General features: G+C 43.4%; 2 protein-coding genes and 1 long non-coding RNA gene across 3 annotated transcripts in view; 2 read left to right on the forward strand and 1 right to left on the reverse strand.

Moving 5' to 3' along the window:
• LOC147895938 (cytochrome P450 CYP72A616-like) overlaps positions 1-817 on the reverse strand; it is a 2,592-nt gene extending 1,775 nt beyond the window's left edge. Inside the window, exons 1-2 of the mRNA XM_087382589.1 lie at positions 412-817; positions 112-335 (exon numbers count right to left, since the gene is read on the reverse strand). Of these exons, the coding sequence (XP_087238715.1) occupies positions 112-335; positions 412-706 (519 nt within the window). The 5' untranslated portion in view covers positions 707-817. The remainder of the gene's footprint in view (positions 1-111; positions 336-411) is intronic.
• A 316-nt stretch (positions 818-1,133) lies between these two features.
• LOC147895939 (uncharacterized) lies at positions 1,134-17,428 on the forward strand. The gene is made up of 3 exons (XM_087382657.1): positions 1,134-1,485; positions 17,211-17,280; positions 17,370-17,428. Exons 1-2 carry the CDS (start codon positions 1,212-1,214, stop codon positions 17,267-17,269), a joined length of 333 nt encoding a protein of 110 aa, XP_087238783.1. The 5' UTR covers positions 1,134-1,211; the 3' UTR covers positions 17,270-17,280; positions 17,370-17,428.
• LOC147895940 (uncharacterized) lies at positions 6,720-8,298 on the forward strand. The gene is made up of 3 exons (XR_015541891.1): positions 6,720-6,855; positions 7,022-8,013; positions 8,132-8,298. It is a non-coding gene; the product is annotated as an uncharacterized LOC147895940 (long non-coding RNA).
• Positions 17,429-17,652: the final 224 nt, after the last annotated feature.

Raw genomic sequence — 17,652 nt, forward strand, 5'->3', positions numbered from 1 at the left:
GCCCAATTAGACAGTAATTGCCTCAACGCTGATGCTTTATATATGAATCACCAACGAACAAGAATGAACTTGAGAGGTCCGGCAGGGTAGCTTACAATATTCGGAACGCACCTTCAGCTTTTCCATAAAGAAAGCGGGGCTGACTATTCGCCGATGTTGAGCCCATTTCTCTCCTTCGAGGGACACTAGACCGTTGCCGATCAAGTCGTCAGTATCTGGCCTTCCTTTGGGCTTGGGGTAATGACCAAATTTGTTCGACAGAACCTCCCTACCCTGCTCAGGCTCCGTCACAAACACCCTGGCCTGAGGGCCGAACCAAAAGAAAAAAGGGTTGCCTGCACAAACCCATTCAGAAACGTCAAGACTAAATGCAATCTTGCGATTAGAGGCGATAGTTGTTGCAAGACTTACCAAACTTCTCTGACCATGCATAGTAATGCGGTAGAATCCGTGGCCCAATGTCATGGGAAAGCTGGGGCATAGGAGATTTGCGAGCTTGCCTCCCCAACGAAGAGATCTCATAAATGTTTCCGCTGAGGAAATTATAAGGCATACCCTTCAACCCTTGAGCTTCGAAGAACCACTTAGCTCGGAGGGGCTTCAGCCACAGGTTCACAAATTGAGTCCAAACAAAGTAGGCCACACTGAGAGCGAAGAGAACAAGAATCCATAGACCGGTATTCCATGAGGCTGTGGTGAACTCCATTGAAATGAAATACGATAAGGCTCAGGGCGCAGTGGTGCACCCCTGAATCTCTAAATAACCTTCTCTTCCTGCAGTTACTGCACCACTCCCTATCCAATCCACGAGGTTTCTCACTCTCCATCAGCACAAATGAGCTACTACTTAAAAACCGCCGGGTAGGCTTGTTGCTTGGTGCTCCCGCAAGCAATGATGGAAGACAGTACGTATGAAATATATATATATATATAATTAAATTAATTCACAAGAAATTTGGGACCTGTTCCCATATGAGACAAACCCCACGCCGAGGGTCTGCATCCTATGGGACATTTCATAGAAACCACCCAATGTGGTGGAACTGGACTCGGGGGCCTTCAAGCCCATGAGGATCAGGGTTAAATTTAGCCCTTTCCCCAACGCTTATTTTTTTGCATGCAGAGAAATCGGACACTTCGCAAGGCAATGCCCACTCAGAACGTTTGTAGGGAAGAAGGAAGGTGCCTAAGGAGATGCCCAAGCTTGTGACATGCAAGTGGAAACACCGCAAGAAGTTGCTGCACAGAAGGAGGTGCTATCCAAAAATGGAGACCCCAAGAAGCTGGTGGAAGAGCTTATCAAGAGTAGAGCCCCCCAGAAACCTCTTGTTTCGGTGGCAGTACCTCAGGGCTCCAAAGCAACCCTGTTGCGTGAATCTTCCACAGCGAATCAGCTTACTCTACAAAGGCTCGGCCTCTCAGAGGAAGATATTCGAAGTTTATCTAACAAAAGTCCGCAGATCTCGCAGAAGGAGAACGGCTCGGGTAAGAGTGGCAGGAAGAAAGGTAAGTCTAGCGGACATAACAAGTTCGAGATTTTGGGCAACCCCAATCTATCTATCGAGCATGCAGGTTAAGCTCTTAACGTGGAATGTGCACGGGCTGGGCCTAAAAGGCAAGAGATGGATTCTAGCGGATAAAATACGTCGTTGGAAAGTAAACGTGGTCTATCTTCAGGAAATCAAACTTGGCGAGGAGGACGTGCTCTTCCTTTCTGCACTCTTCAGGGAGTTCGACATCTTTACTGCTTGTAGGAAACGGGGAGCAGGAGGGACTGCAATCCTATGCCGGAAGGAACTAAGGGCATCGAAATCTTTTGATCATCCAGAAGGCTCAGCAGTAGGAGTCTACATAGATATTGAGGGAGATCCTCGGGGATTTCAACCACGAAGCAGAGCCTGGAACGGGCTAGAAGAACAATTGTCCATGATTGAGGCAAGACAGTTAGAGATGCTAGATAGCAGATCGACTTGGTTCCGTAGGAGATGCTCATGAGTGCAGTCAGCTCTACTGGACCTATGTTGGTTTAGTGGGGGTGCGGCCTGGGTTTGCACGCCATGGGAGGGTGAGGTGGACCGATCTCAGACAGTATTTGACCACATGCCTTATTTGGTTTCCTTCGAGGTTGGAGGGCAACCCTTCAGGAAAGGTAAGCAGGTTTTCAAACTCAATGCCTCCCTCCTAAACGAGGAGAACTGCAAGCTCTTTGAGGATGCGTGGAAGCACGGTCCAAGTGGGGTGAGCGACCCTGTAGTTGCCTTCGACCAAGGCATTGAGGCTATTGTGAAGGTGGCCCGTTGACTGGGCAGAGAGAGAGCATCTCAAGGGAGAGAAACTGATTCTTGCACCGACGAAAGGCTTAAAGAGTTGCGCTCCAAGCAGGATCCGACCGTGGAGGAAATCCCAATATGCCTTAGTTAAACAAAAGAAATTGTAGCTATTTATATTCATACTATTAGAAAGAAAAAAGCCCAATATATACATTTTATCCCAAAGGGCATAATACATAACATGTATATGTAAAATTGAAAAAAGGGCACAAGTCTAGTACAAAAGCACAGTACAGTATGAAGAGTCGAACTGTTTTCTCAAGGGTGATATTCACCCTCATAGTTGTATCCGTTGCAAGATGAGATTCCGATAACAATGTCAAAACCATGCTCGACTACTCTACATCATATATATCGACCATCCCAATTCATAACCAGGTAGCCAATCTAGGTAGTATAAGACTGTAACATGGTAATATGGCGGCAACTCAAATGCACCATCTGATTCATACTACTAGTCGATAGGACAAGGATTAAATGGTCCTCAACTTGAGCATTAGGGTAAGAGGCATAAGCTTGCATGCATATAATTGCAAGGCTTTAAAGTTGTACTTACATTATCATTAAGAGTTGGAAGAGACTTGACTAATAATGAAGCCTGAGGATGAGAATAAAAGATGAGCTTGAGGACAAAGGCTTTGTTGTACAAGAGAAAAAAAAGAAGACAAGCTTGAGGAATACAAGCTCAAGGACAAAAGTGAATGGGGAAGATGAGCTTGAGGATGAGGATGAATGTCAAGGTGGTTAACAAAATATTCGAATCACATGCAAAGTCCAAACTTAAGTACACCAAACTTTGTGGTGGTATCACATGAAAAGTTTAGAATTAAGTACACCGAGCATGCATGCATATGCATGCAACGCTAGGCTTATGCATTAGGCTCACCTGCTCAAGGGACTTTCATATAAATAATTAGGCTACATTACATGTAAGAAAAAAAAGAAGACAAGCTTGAGGAAGACAAGCTCAAGGACAAAGGTGAAAGACAACCTTGAAGATGACAAGCTCAAGGATGAAGGGGGAAGATGAGCTTGAGGATGAGGATGAAAGTCAAGGTTTGACAAAATATTCGAATCACATGCAAAGTTTAGAATTAAGTAAACCGAGCATGCATGCAACACTAGGCTTATGCATTAGGCTCACCTGCTCAAGGGACTCTCATATAAATCATTAGGCTACATTACATGTAACTTGTGTGGAATTCAAGTGAAATTCTTGTTATAATCATATTTTGTCAAAACACTACACGTAATTCAAAATAGCCTAGTCACCCATCATCCACCACATTAGGCTACATTACATGTAACTTGTGTGGAATTCAAGTTCTTGTCAGAATCATATTTTATCAAAACAATGCATGTAATTCAAAATAGCCTAGTCACCCATCATCCACCACACTGGCTAGAATTGAATCATTCATGATGATCGTAATCAGACCATTTAATTTAATTTCTATATTAGTAAATAACATTTTGTTCAACATGGTGGTGGACTAAGTGAGTAACCAACGTGGTTGGAATTGGCTAGAATTTAATTATCCATCTTGATCACAATTAAAAACCAAGTTTTAGAAAGACGAGCTTGAGGATAAAGGTGGAAGACAAGCTCAAGGGAAAGGATGGAAGAAAATCAGTATCCAAATTGCATGCAAAGTCAAAATTTAAGTACGCCTTTGCCCATCAACCCACCGAACTTGTGGACCATTGGGATTTCGCATTAGCCACATCTATGTTGCTCATTGGCCTCTCATATAAATCATTAAGCTACCTACAAATTATGCAATTTGAGGATTATCCTAACAAAATCCTTGTTATCATCATATTTCTAGCCATATATTCGTTTCACATTTATGATTGAGTACATACCCCAGCCAAGTATAATTTTTTTGGTAATGAAATAAGGGGATATATTTAGAATTTGGAAAAAAAAATTAGGGGAGATAATTGAAGGAGATGAGCATTGAGTATTGATGCAAGATTGCACTTACTCCTTGCATGTGGCCTCATCAATGTACTCATTAAAAATCATGCTTAATGCAACAAAATCGTCCAACAGTTCAGACTCCAAGTTCCACACCTTGTCATTTCCCATGATGCAATGAAAACTACTACGCTTGATCATGACTACATAGCAATACCAATATTCATGAAAGTACTGAGCCACTGGAAGTTGATGATATCACGCTTGTTAAGTCATATCAAGGATGATATGGACATAATGTGACAAGCTTCATTACTCCTTCAATACAAAGCTAGGGCATTCAACAATGGAAGGGTGCAATTCTAAACCAAAGTGCAACTCTCCTGTGCTTAATCTACTTTAGATAAAAGCACAATAGTGTCTAATGTAAAGCACCATTACAGTAGATGTTATAATTGATATGCAATGATGCCTTGCACTAATAATGCACCACTTATGAATATTTGTATAAATGGATACAAATAAGCTATGATGACCTTATAACCATGATATTTCTCTCCTTTGGAATAAATAGGATGTTTAGGCAAAAAGATTTATTACTGATATTGTATTGGCATAGCTACAAAAAAGCAACACTTCTATTTAGCAACTTGAGTATATGCATAGTTGTGATGCATAATTGCACAAACATGATATGTATCTTTTGTGGCTTGCCACATTAATATTTATAAAAGGAGGTTAGACTAGCTTTGTCCCCAAGCATAACGGTGTTCAACCATTCACAAACAACCCAATCACTTATACAAGTAGTACCTATAAGATGGAGCCTCAAATAACATTTTTCATTAGGCAAATATATTGTTTGAGAGTAACTAAAGCATAACTAGTAATATCAACCACCTAAGGGCCACATCATCAATAGTAGCCTGCACAAAGAACAACAAAATAGACTTGGGAGCAACCTTAGGAGGTGGATTCATTGATTACTTGTATATGAACTTAAAGATTTATTCCCATATGGTGCCTTACATTTTGAGAATGTAGCCCTAAGTTTATTCACACTAACACCACGTGCAAGGATCAAAACTCAAGAATTCCCATCATATATAAAAGGTAGGCCACACAAGTAATACCTTCAAGAAATACCACGTTATACACCATGTCATGCTTGTTTTCACATTTGATATGTCTCCCATTACTTTGGAGAAAGGTGAATTGACATAGTCAACACAAGTGAATCCCTCGAGACTTCCATATGGTATTTTGAGATCCTTCCAAGTACCCTTACTATGCACATTGGTGTCTACCTACTCAATGAATGAGTGTTGCTTACACATGTTAGTGTGTGGATGTTAGTCGTGATCCAATATTTTTTTAATGTTGCTTAGCAATGGGTAAATAGAGATACTAAGCAATGTTCCCCAAAGAAACCAAACCATTGGTCTTTCATATACACATCATTAGATATTCTAAGGTAATGGCATGGACTTTCAAAACTTATCTAATGATGCCTTTTCAATGCCTTTTCTACCAATTGGAGATTGAATTGTTGGGCAGTGGGTGGTACAATTTTCAGCAAGGTGACTTTGTGAGAGGGTGGTGTATATGGAGCTCTTGCATAAGAGGTTGGTTGAGGATGACCTCAATTCAAAATGGAATATGTGCAGGGGTGTGGGCTGGTGGAAGAAATGATTTAGGGAATATGGAAGAGTCATCTCTTAGGCAAACTATGCTTCCTCCTATGGAAAATAAGGCATAGGTGGCTTCCGATACGTAGCAAGCTTTTGAAATAGATGCCAATCACCCGTGTTTGTAGGATATATGGATTGGCTGTTGAGCATAATAAGCATCTATTTTGGGAATGCTCGTTGGGTCAAGGAAGTATGGAGGTTGATTGAATCTGCAATGAGGAATGCGGGTCTAGTGCATGACTTCTCCCTATGCTCTCATTGGAAATTGGCCTTATTAGGGGGAGAGATTAAGTTACCTTCAACTCTCTTAAGCTGTTGGATTTATATCAGGGAGGGAGTGTGTCGTCTGTTTGTAATTCACTAGTGTTTAAGCAACAAATTCCGCTTGGTATAAGACTAAGATGGTGATCTTTGATATTCACATCTTGCTCATGTAGAAAGACTCTCTGTTGGGAGAAAGCCTTTTGAAAATTCTCAACTTCTTGTAGTTGTTTTTTTACTGTGCTAGCAGTGTAGGCTGAGGGCGGCAGATCTCCCTTGAAGTCAGCTAATTTTTGTATATTGCTCTCTTTTTTGGGACTCACTACCCTCTATAATATAAGTGGGCATTGTTTCTTTTTAAAATAAATAAATAAATAAATAATTATAGATCTCAATTGTGAAGAACGTCAAATGTCTTAAGCGATTCCTCTGTGAGCGAGCGTTCATCAAAGCAGTCCTCAAGCTCCTGATCTGTGAGCGACGAGCGTTCATCAAAGCAGTCCTTTCCTCCCATCATGGCAAAGCAAGCCGTAGCTTGCTTTATGCTAACTTCCTCATTTTGACCAAGAGTTTTGATCGAAATCTTTTCACTTACTCAGCCTCTCTTATCGCAAGGCAGCAGGGTCTGTTGCTGCTCAGTCAGGGAAGAGGGGTAAGAGCAGCTCCCGCCAATATAACGAGGGATTATTGTCTGTTCCTATTGCGGTCATCCTCCTTGAATTTAGTCGATTATGAAGGCTCCATGCGCAAGCTCTTTAAACAAGAGAAGAGCCTGTCCTAAAGAAATTTTGACTGAAAACACAGCGGCTTGTCCACAGGCGGGGAGGCTTCATTCCGTGTCCCGAGGGATACCGAATGCTGTATGAGGACTGTAACGCATCGTTGATGAAGTGAGCTAGTAGTGAAAGGCTTGCGGGAGAAGTACTAACATCGATCAGAAGCTGGTAAGTGAAATTCTCTGCAAAGTCTAGAACATTATGGATTGGAAGCGATTGTTATCTAAATGAGAAAAGAAGTAGCAGATCGACGTGGAACATTATGGGATCTGTGCTCCTGAATCCTTTCTGCATTGAATCCAAAAAGGACAAGAGGGAAAGGGAGTTGCTTGAAAGGGAGCGGAGGGAAATGGTGACAGTAGCATTGACTCTGCGTTGGCGATGGAGGAGGACGAACGGCCAATTGATTAGAACAGCGGACAGAATTCATGAAGAAGTTAGCAAGTCTCCAATGGAACTTGTGAATGGGGAATCAGGGATGCATGATTGTGTGATCAATTGAATTGCAGAAAATCCATCGCTGAGGAATAGTCACGCTATTCCTGTATGAGTAGGTAGCGCTGAGATTTAAGGCAGATAATCCAGGAGTGTGGCTTTTCCACTGTATGATCGAGCCATTCTCAATACAGAAGCTTTATCTTTCATCTTGTGTAGTAGTCAATATACTACTTCGCTTTATATCCTTCTTCTCAGCTTTCTACAGGGTTTCTGCCCTCCATCTCTGATTGTTTCGCCTTGCCTTACTTAATCGATGAAGAGGTGAGAGAATATCTATTTGCAAATAGGTTTGATCAAAGTTGTAATAAGTCCAAGTGGCAAGGACTCACTGTACCAGTTGTATTTCTTAAAATGCATTAAAAAAGAGATTTTCTTGTGATGGCATTTATGGTAAAATATTGAGCTTTTGTTTTAGAATCTTGTAGCTTCCAGATCATGGTTTCTATTTTGTGCCACTTGGGAGATTCATTGCTTTTTGTTCACTTGCTTTGACGCTTTAAAACGATCAAGATTGTACTTGCAATGGCTTCTATATTGTAAGCATAATATTGTTGATTTCTATTTTTTTTTCCAAATATAAATAAAATAATGTGTTTGAAATTGACACTATGTAGTTATGATCTTAATCTTGAAGTGTAGTCCTTCCATTCGCAGGCTAAAAGAGCGAGTGACACCATCTATTGTGAGGGGGTGGGATACATCACGAGTTATTGAGTTTGTGGATGATTTGTTGGAAACTAGCAGATATACAGAAATATTATCTTCCAATCATGTAAATGGGAAGACATTGTTGTTTATGACTGTAGAGGGATGATGAGCCACATGGAAAAATTCAAAACTGTAGGAGTACACAGTCCAGAACTCGTGACAGTGCACAAACACCAGGATCCAGAGCATCAGATATGCCATGTACTAGGAGTGAGTTGAATATTGAGACAACTGCACAAGGTGGGGGTAATATAATTGTTGAGGATGAGTCACCTCCTGTGCATCCCGATGCTGTGCCTGTGACATATGAGTAGATTTTTCAACCAAAGAGGGTTCGTGATAGGTTTGTATGTCGAGGAAGATCTTTTCTAGGTAAGTATTATGAGAAGCAACACAAGATTTACAATAGTAACCTGGATGCTGTGCGAAAGTGGTTTGCAAATGGGATAGGTAACACAACAAAATCAGAATTTGTAGGAGTGAATCTCAGAAACAACAACAAAGAGAAGGACGAAATTATGAAAGTTATTTTATCAAGGAAAGATGAGCTAATTCCTTTACGCTTTGGTAGTAATGTGCTCACATGGAACCCAGAAGACATATATGGAAAAGTAATTGAATGGCGTCATGGTCAACGTAGCCATGCTCGAAAACCTAAAGCACAAGGGAGTCCTGCTTGCAAATTGAGCCTACATAAGTCACTGTTTGATGAACATGATCAAAATTAGGCCACAGCATGCAAAGACAAGGAAAAGGAAACAGAAAATTTGCTGAATTTAGACGTGGGAATAGAGGTAAGTGCCTATTTTAAGTAAATCATATTATATGTTCAGAACTTTTTATCTACTACATGTCCATGGTTTAATTATTCATCCTCATTGAAAATCATTTCATTCCTTTGCAGTTGCAAGGAGAGCCAGAAATTACCATTGAAGCAATGGAAAATGATCAAAATTGGAAAGCTAGTGAAGATGATTGGCTCGAGACAATGGAGGTAGGTCCATACTTAGGTGTGAGCTTGGGGTGTGTGCCTTATAAAGTGCCATTTATTGTTGTTGAACATTCATGATCTGAGACTTTGATATTTATAGAAAATGCTTTATGCAATATGCTGTCTATATCTGATTCAGTGCTAAATGATGTTGCCTAGTTCTATCCAGTCCTTGGAAGCGCCCTACCTCTGTTGAGAACAAATCTGGTTTTGCCTGTCGCATAAAAGCTGCCTCCATACTGTTTTGAACCCATAAATGCAACTTGTCTAACGATATGAAATTAGCATAACATTGTTTTTTGTCTACATGAATTCATGCAGTAAAAGTATCCTTCCTTTGTTTGTAAAGACCTGTGCCCCTGGTTAGATTGTGTACCTAGCTGGGACATCAACATATGTTTACACTGCTCCAGGATTAGATTCTCAAGTAGCAATCATTGGAACCGATGAGCTAGGATTGGATAAGTTCTAGATCCTTTTTTTGTACTAGATTCGGTATACAGATAGGACTCAATTAAAGAGGACCGTCAATCTATCCCTTAGGTAGTACTTGTCTCCATTTCTCTGGCCATTGTAATTGCCTTTTAATTGCAATGGAAGATGGCTGCTTCAAAGCAGTTACATTTTGGAATTCTTATGGACATAATCGGAGCTCACATCCTTGCATATGCTTAATCATTGTTGGAAAGGTCACCTCCCTCCCTGTAAGCCCCCAAATGAGGAGAGCATGGGGGAGGGAGACCTAGCGCAAGGTATGCCCAGAGAAAGGGGATAGCCACTGTATGAATCAGTACGGGATGCTGCAGGGCAATGTACAGAAGGTGTGCAGGGTGCGCCAAGGTCCGGACAAGGGCTGAGCAGAGGTGGATCAGTAGCAGCATGGAGTCACACTGTTGCAGCAGGTATTGGGCAGGTCTATGGCGTGCAAACAGGGCTAGCAGGTGGCGGGGTAAGCAGTCCAAAGGGGCTGGGCCCTGCATGGAACAAAGGGCTGAAAAAGGGCCCTAAATAGGGCTGGATAGGCAGCCAACCAGCCAACCATCTGGTCGGTTGGTTAGGGCCGCTACAGACCAGCCACAATCGGCCCAATTAGGGCTGCCTGGTCGGTTGGTTTTGGAGGGCCTTGTGCCCTATATAAGGAGGGCCTTTGTGCCCTCACATCTCATTCTCTGGAGCAGCAGATTTACAGCAGACAAGAGCAATAGAGAGGGCTTCCTTGGGCCTTTTCCCAGGAGGGGAAGGAGATTTAGTAAGTTCTGCCTACCTAGGTTGATCTACAGGTAGTAAGGTAAAGAGAACCATTCGGGACAGAAAGTCTACAGATGCTCGAGGTGGAGCATGCGGGCGCGAGTCTAGAGATAGCCCGCAGATAGGAGAAGTACCTTGGGGTAAGATTAGAGGACCACACCATTGGTGGGACTCTGGATCTATCTCTTTTGTATTGTGTCCATAGCTTTGGACGGAAATATATTATTTTGGACGGAACCTTGCTACTCTACCCGGGAATCAAGCCTGCCTAGCCCTAAGCCTCCCCAGGCTACCTGAGCTAGTCATGTGTAACCCAGTACATGTCAGATACCCATCCGTGCACATGACATACTTCCCCTCCTCTAAAAACTCACTCTTGAGTTCAGAAGGAAACTCGAAAATGACTTTCGGAGATTCTGTAAAATGTCTCCCATGTTGCGTCCTCCTCAAGATGATCTTTCCACCTAATCTTGTATTCAGTGATAGTTCTATTCCGAATCTGTCTGTCTCGGAATCCAAGAATACGCTCTGGTTCATGTGGAATAAAAGTCAAGTCAGTGACTTCTATTATTTCTTGAGGAGAGACCAACTGATCCTCGACACCCAGCAACTCTTTTAGTCTACTAACATGAAAAAATGGATGGACCTTGACATCAGGAGGCAATTCTAGTTTATATGCAACTGGTCCAATTCGCTTAATAATCTTGAACGGACCATAGTATCTGGGGGAAAATCTAGGAACTTGACTAGTACTTAGGCTCTTGGATTCCTTGGGAATACGTAAATATACCAACGTTCCTTCAGAGTACTCTTTGGGTGAACGATGTCTATTAGCATAAAATTGGTCCCGATCTTGGGCACTTCTAATAGACTCCTTGGCAAATCGCAACATCTCTTGCATGTATTGCAAGAATGTCTTAGCAGCATCATTTTGTACGCCCTTGAATCCAACCATTACTGGTGACTTAGGTTGAAATCCGTACATAAGCATAAAAGGACTGTAACCAGTACTTGAATGCTTTGCACTGTTATAAGCAAATCCTATCATGGGGAGGTAATCTTCCCACGGAGATTGTCTCTTAGAAACATATGCCCGAAGCATATCTTCAAGCAAATGATTAACCTTTTCTATACTACCATGGATTGTGCATGTGCCATGGTCTGAGGAACTCATACTTAGAGTAGTTTCCAACTTCTCAAAAACAAGTGTCCAGAAGGTACTTGTAAACTTAGAGTCCGGGTCACTAACTATGTCTGAAGGCAAACCGTATAACTTGAACAATTGGTCCACAAACGCATGAGCCAACTGAACAGCCGATATGGTCAATCTAGTAGGTAAGAATCTAGCCAACACCGAAGCCAAGGCATCCACGTGAGTAAGAGCTTGGATGGTGCTCGTCATGAGAGTTACCGAGGTTTGTAGTGCATTCATCTAATGAAGCACGTGAAAGTGAGTCTCATTGAGCCTTTGATCCAAAGCGGCTCTGGAATTCTTCAAAGGACCAAATCATCCAAGAACCCATGATCATCTTGTCCCGATCTTTGTCTTGGGAGAGGTGATCGATGTTAGCCATGAAGGAGGGAAGAAACTAGAAAGAGGAGAGTGAAATAGAGCAAGTAATTCCAGCCAAGAGCAAGCTGAAGTATGGAGGAATATGATCAAGTGCAAGGAGAGGGGGAGAGAGAGACTGCAAAAATCTTGCAGGGTAGGAGGCTATGCGGGTGGGAGAGCTTGGAAGAGGTGAATAGCTAGAGGGGGTTCAACAAGAGGGCAAGGCTTGTTTATATAGGCTATTAGGTCTTGCTTTAGATTCCCAAAAAGTTGCTGCTTTTTGGCAAAAACACATGCTTTTCTGGCCCCAAATGTTAGAAAAGACCCAACAGAGGGTACGCACAGGGAAAGACTGATAGTAATGCCCAGGAGCTCACACAGTGTGATGTGGGGTGTGGAATCACAAACTCCTTAACTTATGTGCATAAAATAGATGTGCAGACTCATCAATAGACAATGAACTAGCCAGATAGAGAAACCACCAAAATAATATATTTCCATCCAGAGCTATGGACACAATACAAAAGAGAGAGATCCAAAGTCCCACCAATGGTGTGGTCCTCTGATCTTACCACAGGGTACTTCTCCTATCTACCGGCTATCTCTAAAGTCGAGCTCGCGTGCTCCACCTCGAGCATCTGTAGACTTTCCGTCCAAAACGATCCTCTCCACCTTGCTGTTTGGAAACCAGCGTAGGTAGGCTGCCACTCAAGCTCAGTCTGCAACTCCTTCAGGGTCACCTTCACCTCCTGTGGATAGGCCCAAGGCTTGCCTTCTTGCTACTCCTGTCTGCTGTCAGAGGGCTGCTCCAGAGAATAATTTATGAGGGCTGGAGGCCCTCCTTTTATAGACCTAGGGGCCTGTCATAAAAACCAACCAGTTGTACACTCATCCACACTTTGTCAGGTTGTATCAGTCTGCTACTGGTCCAGCCCTTTAAGGGCTCTAAAATTGGGGCCCTTTGGCTCTCCAATTAAGGCAAGGGCCCAGCCCCATATAAGGCATGCCACTGCCCACTAGCAACCCCATTTGCTGCTCCACCTGACCTCCATGTGGCCAACCTAATCTGCTGGTCTGCCCCGCCCTTATGCCCCATATCTTCTGCTAGACAGCTCGCCATGCAGGCGCTTCGAGCCTGCCTATACCGCCACCTGTGCGCCTCTTTTGCAGGCCCATGGATTCCTGCTTTGATAGCTGCCCACATGGCAGACTGTGCTCTGCCCATGTGGCAGCCTCTACCCTTTCTGTGTCCTGCCCATGTGGCAGCCCCAATATCCCCTGGTCTACCTCCCCCATGCTCTCCTCATATGGGGGCTTATAGATGGGGAGGTGACCTTTCCAACACCCCCTCACCGACACATCTCAGCCCAATGCCAACACGTCGATGACGATGTTCTCTTCCTGGCTTTCCATCCAGTGGCTCCTCCTCCACCAGGTCTGGTTCCGCTTTCGCACACCATCCTGGTACACAGGTCCCCATCTTTGGTAGCACCTCTTGGAACCACCTCCTTCAGTCATGTTCCCACCTTTGAACTCAAGCAATCCAGCCGTGACGATCTTCCAGTTTTCTCCCTCATAATGAGTGAACAACCTGGAGTCTTCCAGGCACCATGCTCTGAGGGTCTGTTTCAACCCGTCCTTCTTTGGCAAGGTCTGCAACTAGTGAATATTTCGAGATAACTTGGACCATGAACTTTCGTTGAGCTCTCAAGCAAGCACTCTTCTGGCTTCAGTACTCTTTGTCCATCACCTTCTAGCAATCTGTGTTCGAGATTTAAAGAAGCACCAATACTTCCCCTTCTGCCTTTGAAGAAGGCCAATTCCTTCCAATCTCGTATCACCTGAGGCAAATGAAGAGTAGAGTCTCTCCATAGGATGCTATAAAGGTTCAAATGCAAAATATCAAGTACATACCAGACTGTTGTACTACCTGTGTGTTTGCTTGGCCTTGCCAAGGCTAGAGCCTGAATCACAGCAACAAGGTAGGGGGCGATGACCTTGCTTGGTCGTCGCTCCTGTGTTCTAGGGGCTGTTGGGTACAGGGCTGCACATGCCAGTCCCTTAGTACCTTCTCCTTGCAATCTAGAGGGTATTCCCTCCATTACTTTCCTCCATCTCGCTTGAAGTTCTACCCTACTTTCTCATACCCGTCCTACAGACTGAATACTCTAGCACTACCTTCAACCAACTCTCTAGTTCTCATCATCCCTAACTGAAAATTACACCATCTTGAGATGGGAAAGTGCAGCAAGTAGTAGATTCTTGAGGCATACTTGGAAGAAGCTTCAACAAACCTCGCTCTACAGAATTCCGTTACAGGAGCTTGCTCTGATACCAACTGACACGACCCTAGCACTCCTAAAAGCTTGGACCTGCAAAACAAGCACAAGAACATATCCATAGAACAATGATGGAAATCGTAGGCATGCTCTCCACCCAACTGTGACATCCTAGACTTGGATGTCTCCTTCGAGCCTCAAGTAGAGCTACTGGTACGATCTCCCAACAATGTCCCCAGCCTGTTAGAAATGACCCAACAGAGGGTATGCATAGTGGAAGACTGATAGTAATGCCCAGGAGCTCACACAGTGTGCGTGTGGGTGTGAAATCACAAACTTCTTTACTTAATGTGCATCACATAGATGTGCAGACTCATTAATAGACAATGAACCAACCAGATATGAAGACACCAAAACTAATATATTTCCGTCCAAAGCTATGGACACAATACAAAAGAGATAGATCCAGAGTCCCACTAATGGTGTGGTCCTCTGATCTTACCACAAGGTCCTCCTACTATTTGTCGGCTATCTCTAGACTCGAGCCTGCGTGCTCCACCTCGAGCTTTTGTAGAGTATCCGTCCAAATCCCTTCCGCCTTGCTGTCTTTGAAGTTTGCACCAGCCTAGGTGGGCAGCACTCTGAGCTAGGTCTGTACCTCTACAGCCCTCTTGAATCCTCCTGGATAGAGGCCCATAGGTGGCTGTTCTGCTGCTCTTTCTGCTCCCTGAATTGCTGCTCCAAGTGATGATTTATGAGGGCACAAAGGCCCTCCTTATATAGGCCCTTCAAGGGCTGTAAAAAACCGACTAGCAGCAGCATTCTAGCCGACCCAAACAAGCCGACCAGTTTGCTGCAAAATCAACCCTTTAAGGGCTCCAAAACTGGGGCTGCTGGCTGCCCCATATCTTCATGCAAGTTCCAGCCTTAGTTTGGCCCTTCAACCAGGCCTAGTTGGTTGGCTATATCTAGCCCAACCAGCTTGTCTAGTCAGGCCTTCTCCTCTACTGTCCACCCGCCATCTCTACTTCGCCACTTGCAAGCTCTGTTGCAGGTCATATACCTGCCCACAAGCAATGCCACGTGGCTTGCCTTTCTCCTGGGTATTCTCCGCATTTGGTGCTGCTCCAAACAAGCCTATGACACGCCAGATCCAAGGTAGACCTCCATAGCCAACTTTTCGTCTATTTGTTGCAGCTACCATGGCTCCTCCAGGTTCTTCTTTCTTTCTCTGATCTCTGCCCCCATGGCAGCCAACTTGCTGCCCATGTGGCCATCTCCAGGTTCACCCCCTCCCATGCTCTCCTCATATGGGGGCTTACAGGTGGGGAAGTGACCATTCCAACACAGCCAGCCTGGTGTCCCGTACCACCAGGAGGCGCCTGAAGGCCTTGGGCTTGCTATGGGCCTTGGGCTACGCTAGGAAGCAGGCGCGCGTCTGCGACACGATCCAGGATCAGACCTTGCACAAGGGAACTGACTGGCTCCCAAGTGCACAATGGAAAACTAAGCCTCTGGGCCCCTTATATACACGGGCTTGGTGCGCCAAAAATAGCAAAACCCTAATCTAGCTCATACCCTTGCCACTCTACCCGAGAATCAAGCCTGCCTAGCCCTAAGTCTCCCCAGGCTACCTGAGCTAGTCATGTGTAACCCAATACACGTCAGATACCCATCCATGCACATGACAGCCTTGGTACTTTGTGGTCTCCATTCTCATGTTTAGAATGATCTTTGCAATGGTGCTGTACTGGCCTCTAGTGTATCATGACACCCATTGTTCTTGCAGTTCTCTATCTCTACAAGGTGATAGGAGTTTCTCTAGCTTGGCTAACCTTTCTTCTGGAGCTTGTGAAGGGTTGTTGCAACCCTCCTATTTATCGGATTAAGGTGCTTCCCTCCCCGCTTCATAGGCATCCACTAAAGCTCATTTTGAGCATGCATGAGCTAGGGGAATGGATCGCTGCTGCATATTCCTCTATAAGACATATTATGTTTTGTAAGCTCGCTGCTAATTGCAATTGTGACTCCATTATGCTAGCTGCAAGGAGAGTCAGAAATTTACTTTGAGGTAATGGAAGAATAAAACTAGTAGTAGAAATGTATGTGTGTGTAATGATATGAAATTCTAATATTGCGATTTACAGACTGCATGCAAAGACAAGGGGAATGAAGCAGATAATTTGTAGAATTTAGACATGAGAGTAGAGGTAAGTGCATATTTCAAGTAAATCATATTATATGTTCAGAACTTTTTATCTACTGTATGCTCATGGTTAATTATTCATCATCATTGAAAATGATTTCACTCCTTTGCAGTTGCAAGGAGAGCCAAAAATTACTTTTGAAGCAATGGAGGTAGATCCATACTTAGGTGTAAGCTTTGGGTATGTGCCTTATGAAGCGCCATTTATTGCTGTTGAACATTCATGATCTGAGACTTTGATATTTATAGAAAATAACCTTATGCTTTTGTAGTACCATGAAGATCATCCATTCAAGAATCTTAATAGTAAGGGGGAAATGATTGCCTTTGGATGAAGTACCCATGTTGTGAGTTATTTATTTCTTCATTTGTTTAATGCTTAATTGCTTGATTTATTACAAATAGGTCTAGAGGGTGCTATATGTAGTGTCCCTTTAGGGCCTATTTTGTTTCCTGCACAACAGTCCCATACCAGGTCCTTTTGTTGCATGCTATGTAGTCCGTCCATGTAGTTTGATTGGCTAGTGCATTAGGAGGATGTACAACCATAGGGGATGTTGAGAGTAGCTAGCAGTGGTGGTGGCAAAAAATGCCCATAGCTACAACAAGTACTAGACACATAAAAGAGGCAAATCATAGTAGTAGTAGTAGTAGCAGCAGAGCAAAAAATGTAAATAACTAGAGCAAGCACTAACCACGGGGCTTATACAGTTGACAAAAGGGATTAACTTTTCTTGTATCTTGCATAGGACTTCAATTTGCCTATTACAGTTCCAAGCTCAGTGAACGACAAAGTATAAGAGCATAAATAGTGAATTGGTAAGGAAGTGGCGAATCGAGTTTGATAGTCAATATCCATTCAAATTTTGAATTTAATCAAGCCATGATGTAACATTCCAATATGATAGGGTTCTACATGCGAGGAGAAATCAAAGATGAGCAAGAAGCCTACCAAGAAAAGAAAGGTAAATTTGCATTGGTTTGTAAAGCTGTGTAATTTCTTTTTTTGGAAATTTCATATTAAATCCGGCAAGGACACCATGAATCTTACAGAGCAATCCGACAGCGGGGTCGACGAGGGAGCCAACACAGCTCCTCACCCATCAGTGACACCACAACGGGAGGCTCCATTAACAACTTTTGCCATGCAAGCCATGATGCAAATATAGGATCAACAGAATGAGCAACAGA

The sequence above is a fragment of the Dipteris shenzhenensis genome, chromosome 12, assembly GCF_047967505.1.
Source record: "Dipteris shenzhenensis isolate YYH24624 ecotype China chromosome 12, Dip_SZ_1.0, whole genome shotgun sequence".
Lineage (NCBI taxonomy): Eukaryota > Viridiplantae > Streptophyta > Polypodiopsida > Gleicheniales > Dipteridaceae > Dipteris > Dipteris shenzhenensis.

Bases quoted from the DNA above. Each gene is read 5' to 3' on its own strand.
- LOC147895939 (XM_087382657.1), top strand. From the start codon at position 1,212: ATGCAAGTGGAAACACCGCAAGAAGTTGCTGCACAGAAGGAGGTGCTA. The intron at 1,486-17,210 runs GTAAGAGTGGCA...TATCTTGCATAG, and splicing joins GCAGAAGGAGAACGGCTCGG to GACTTCAATTTGCCTATTAC.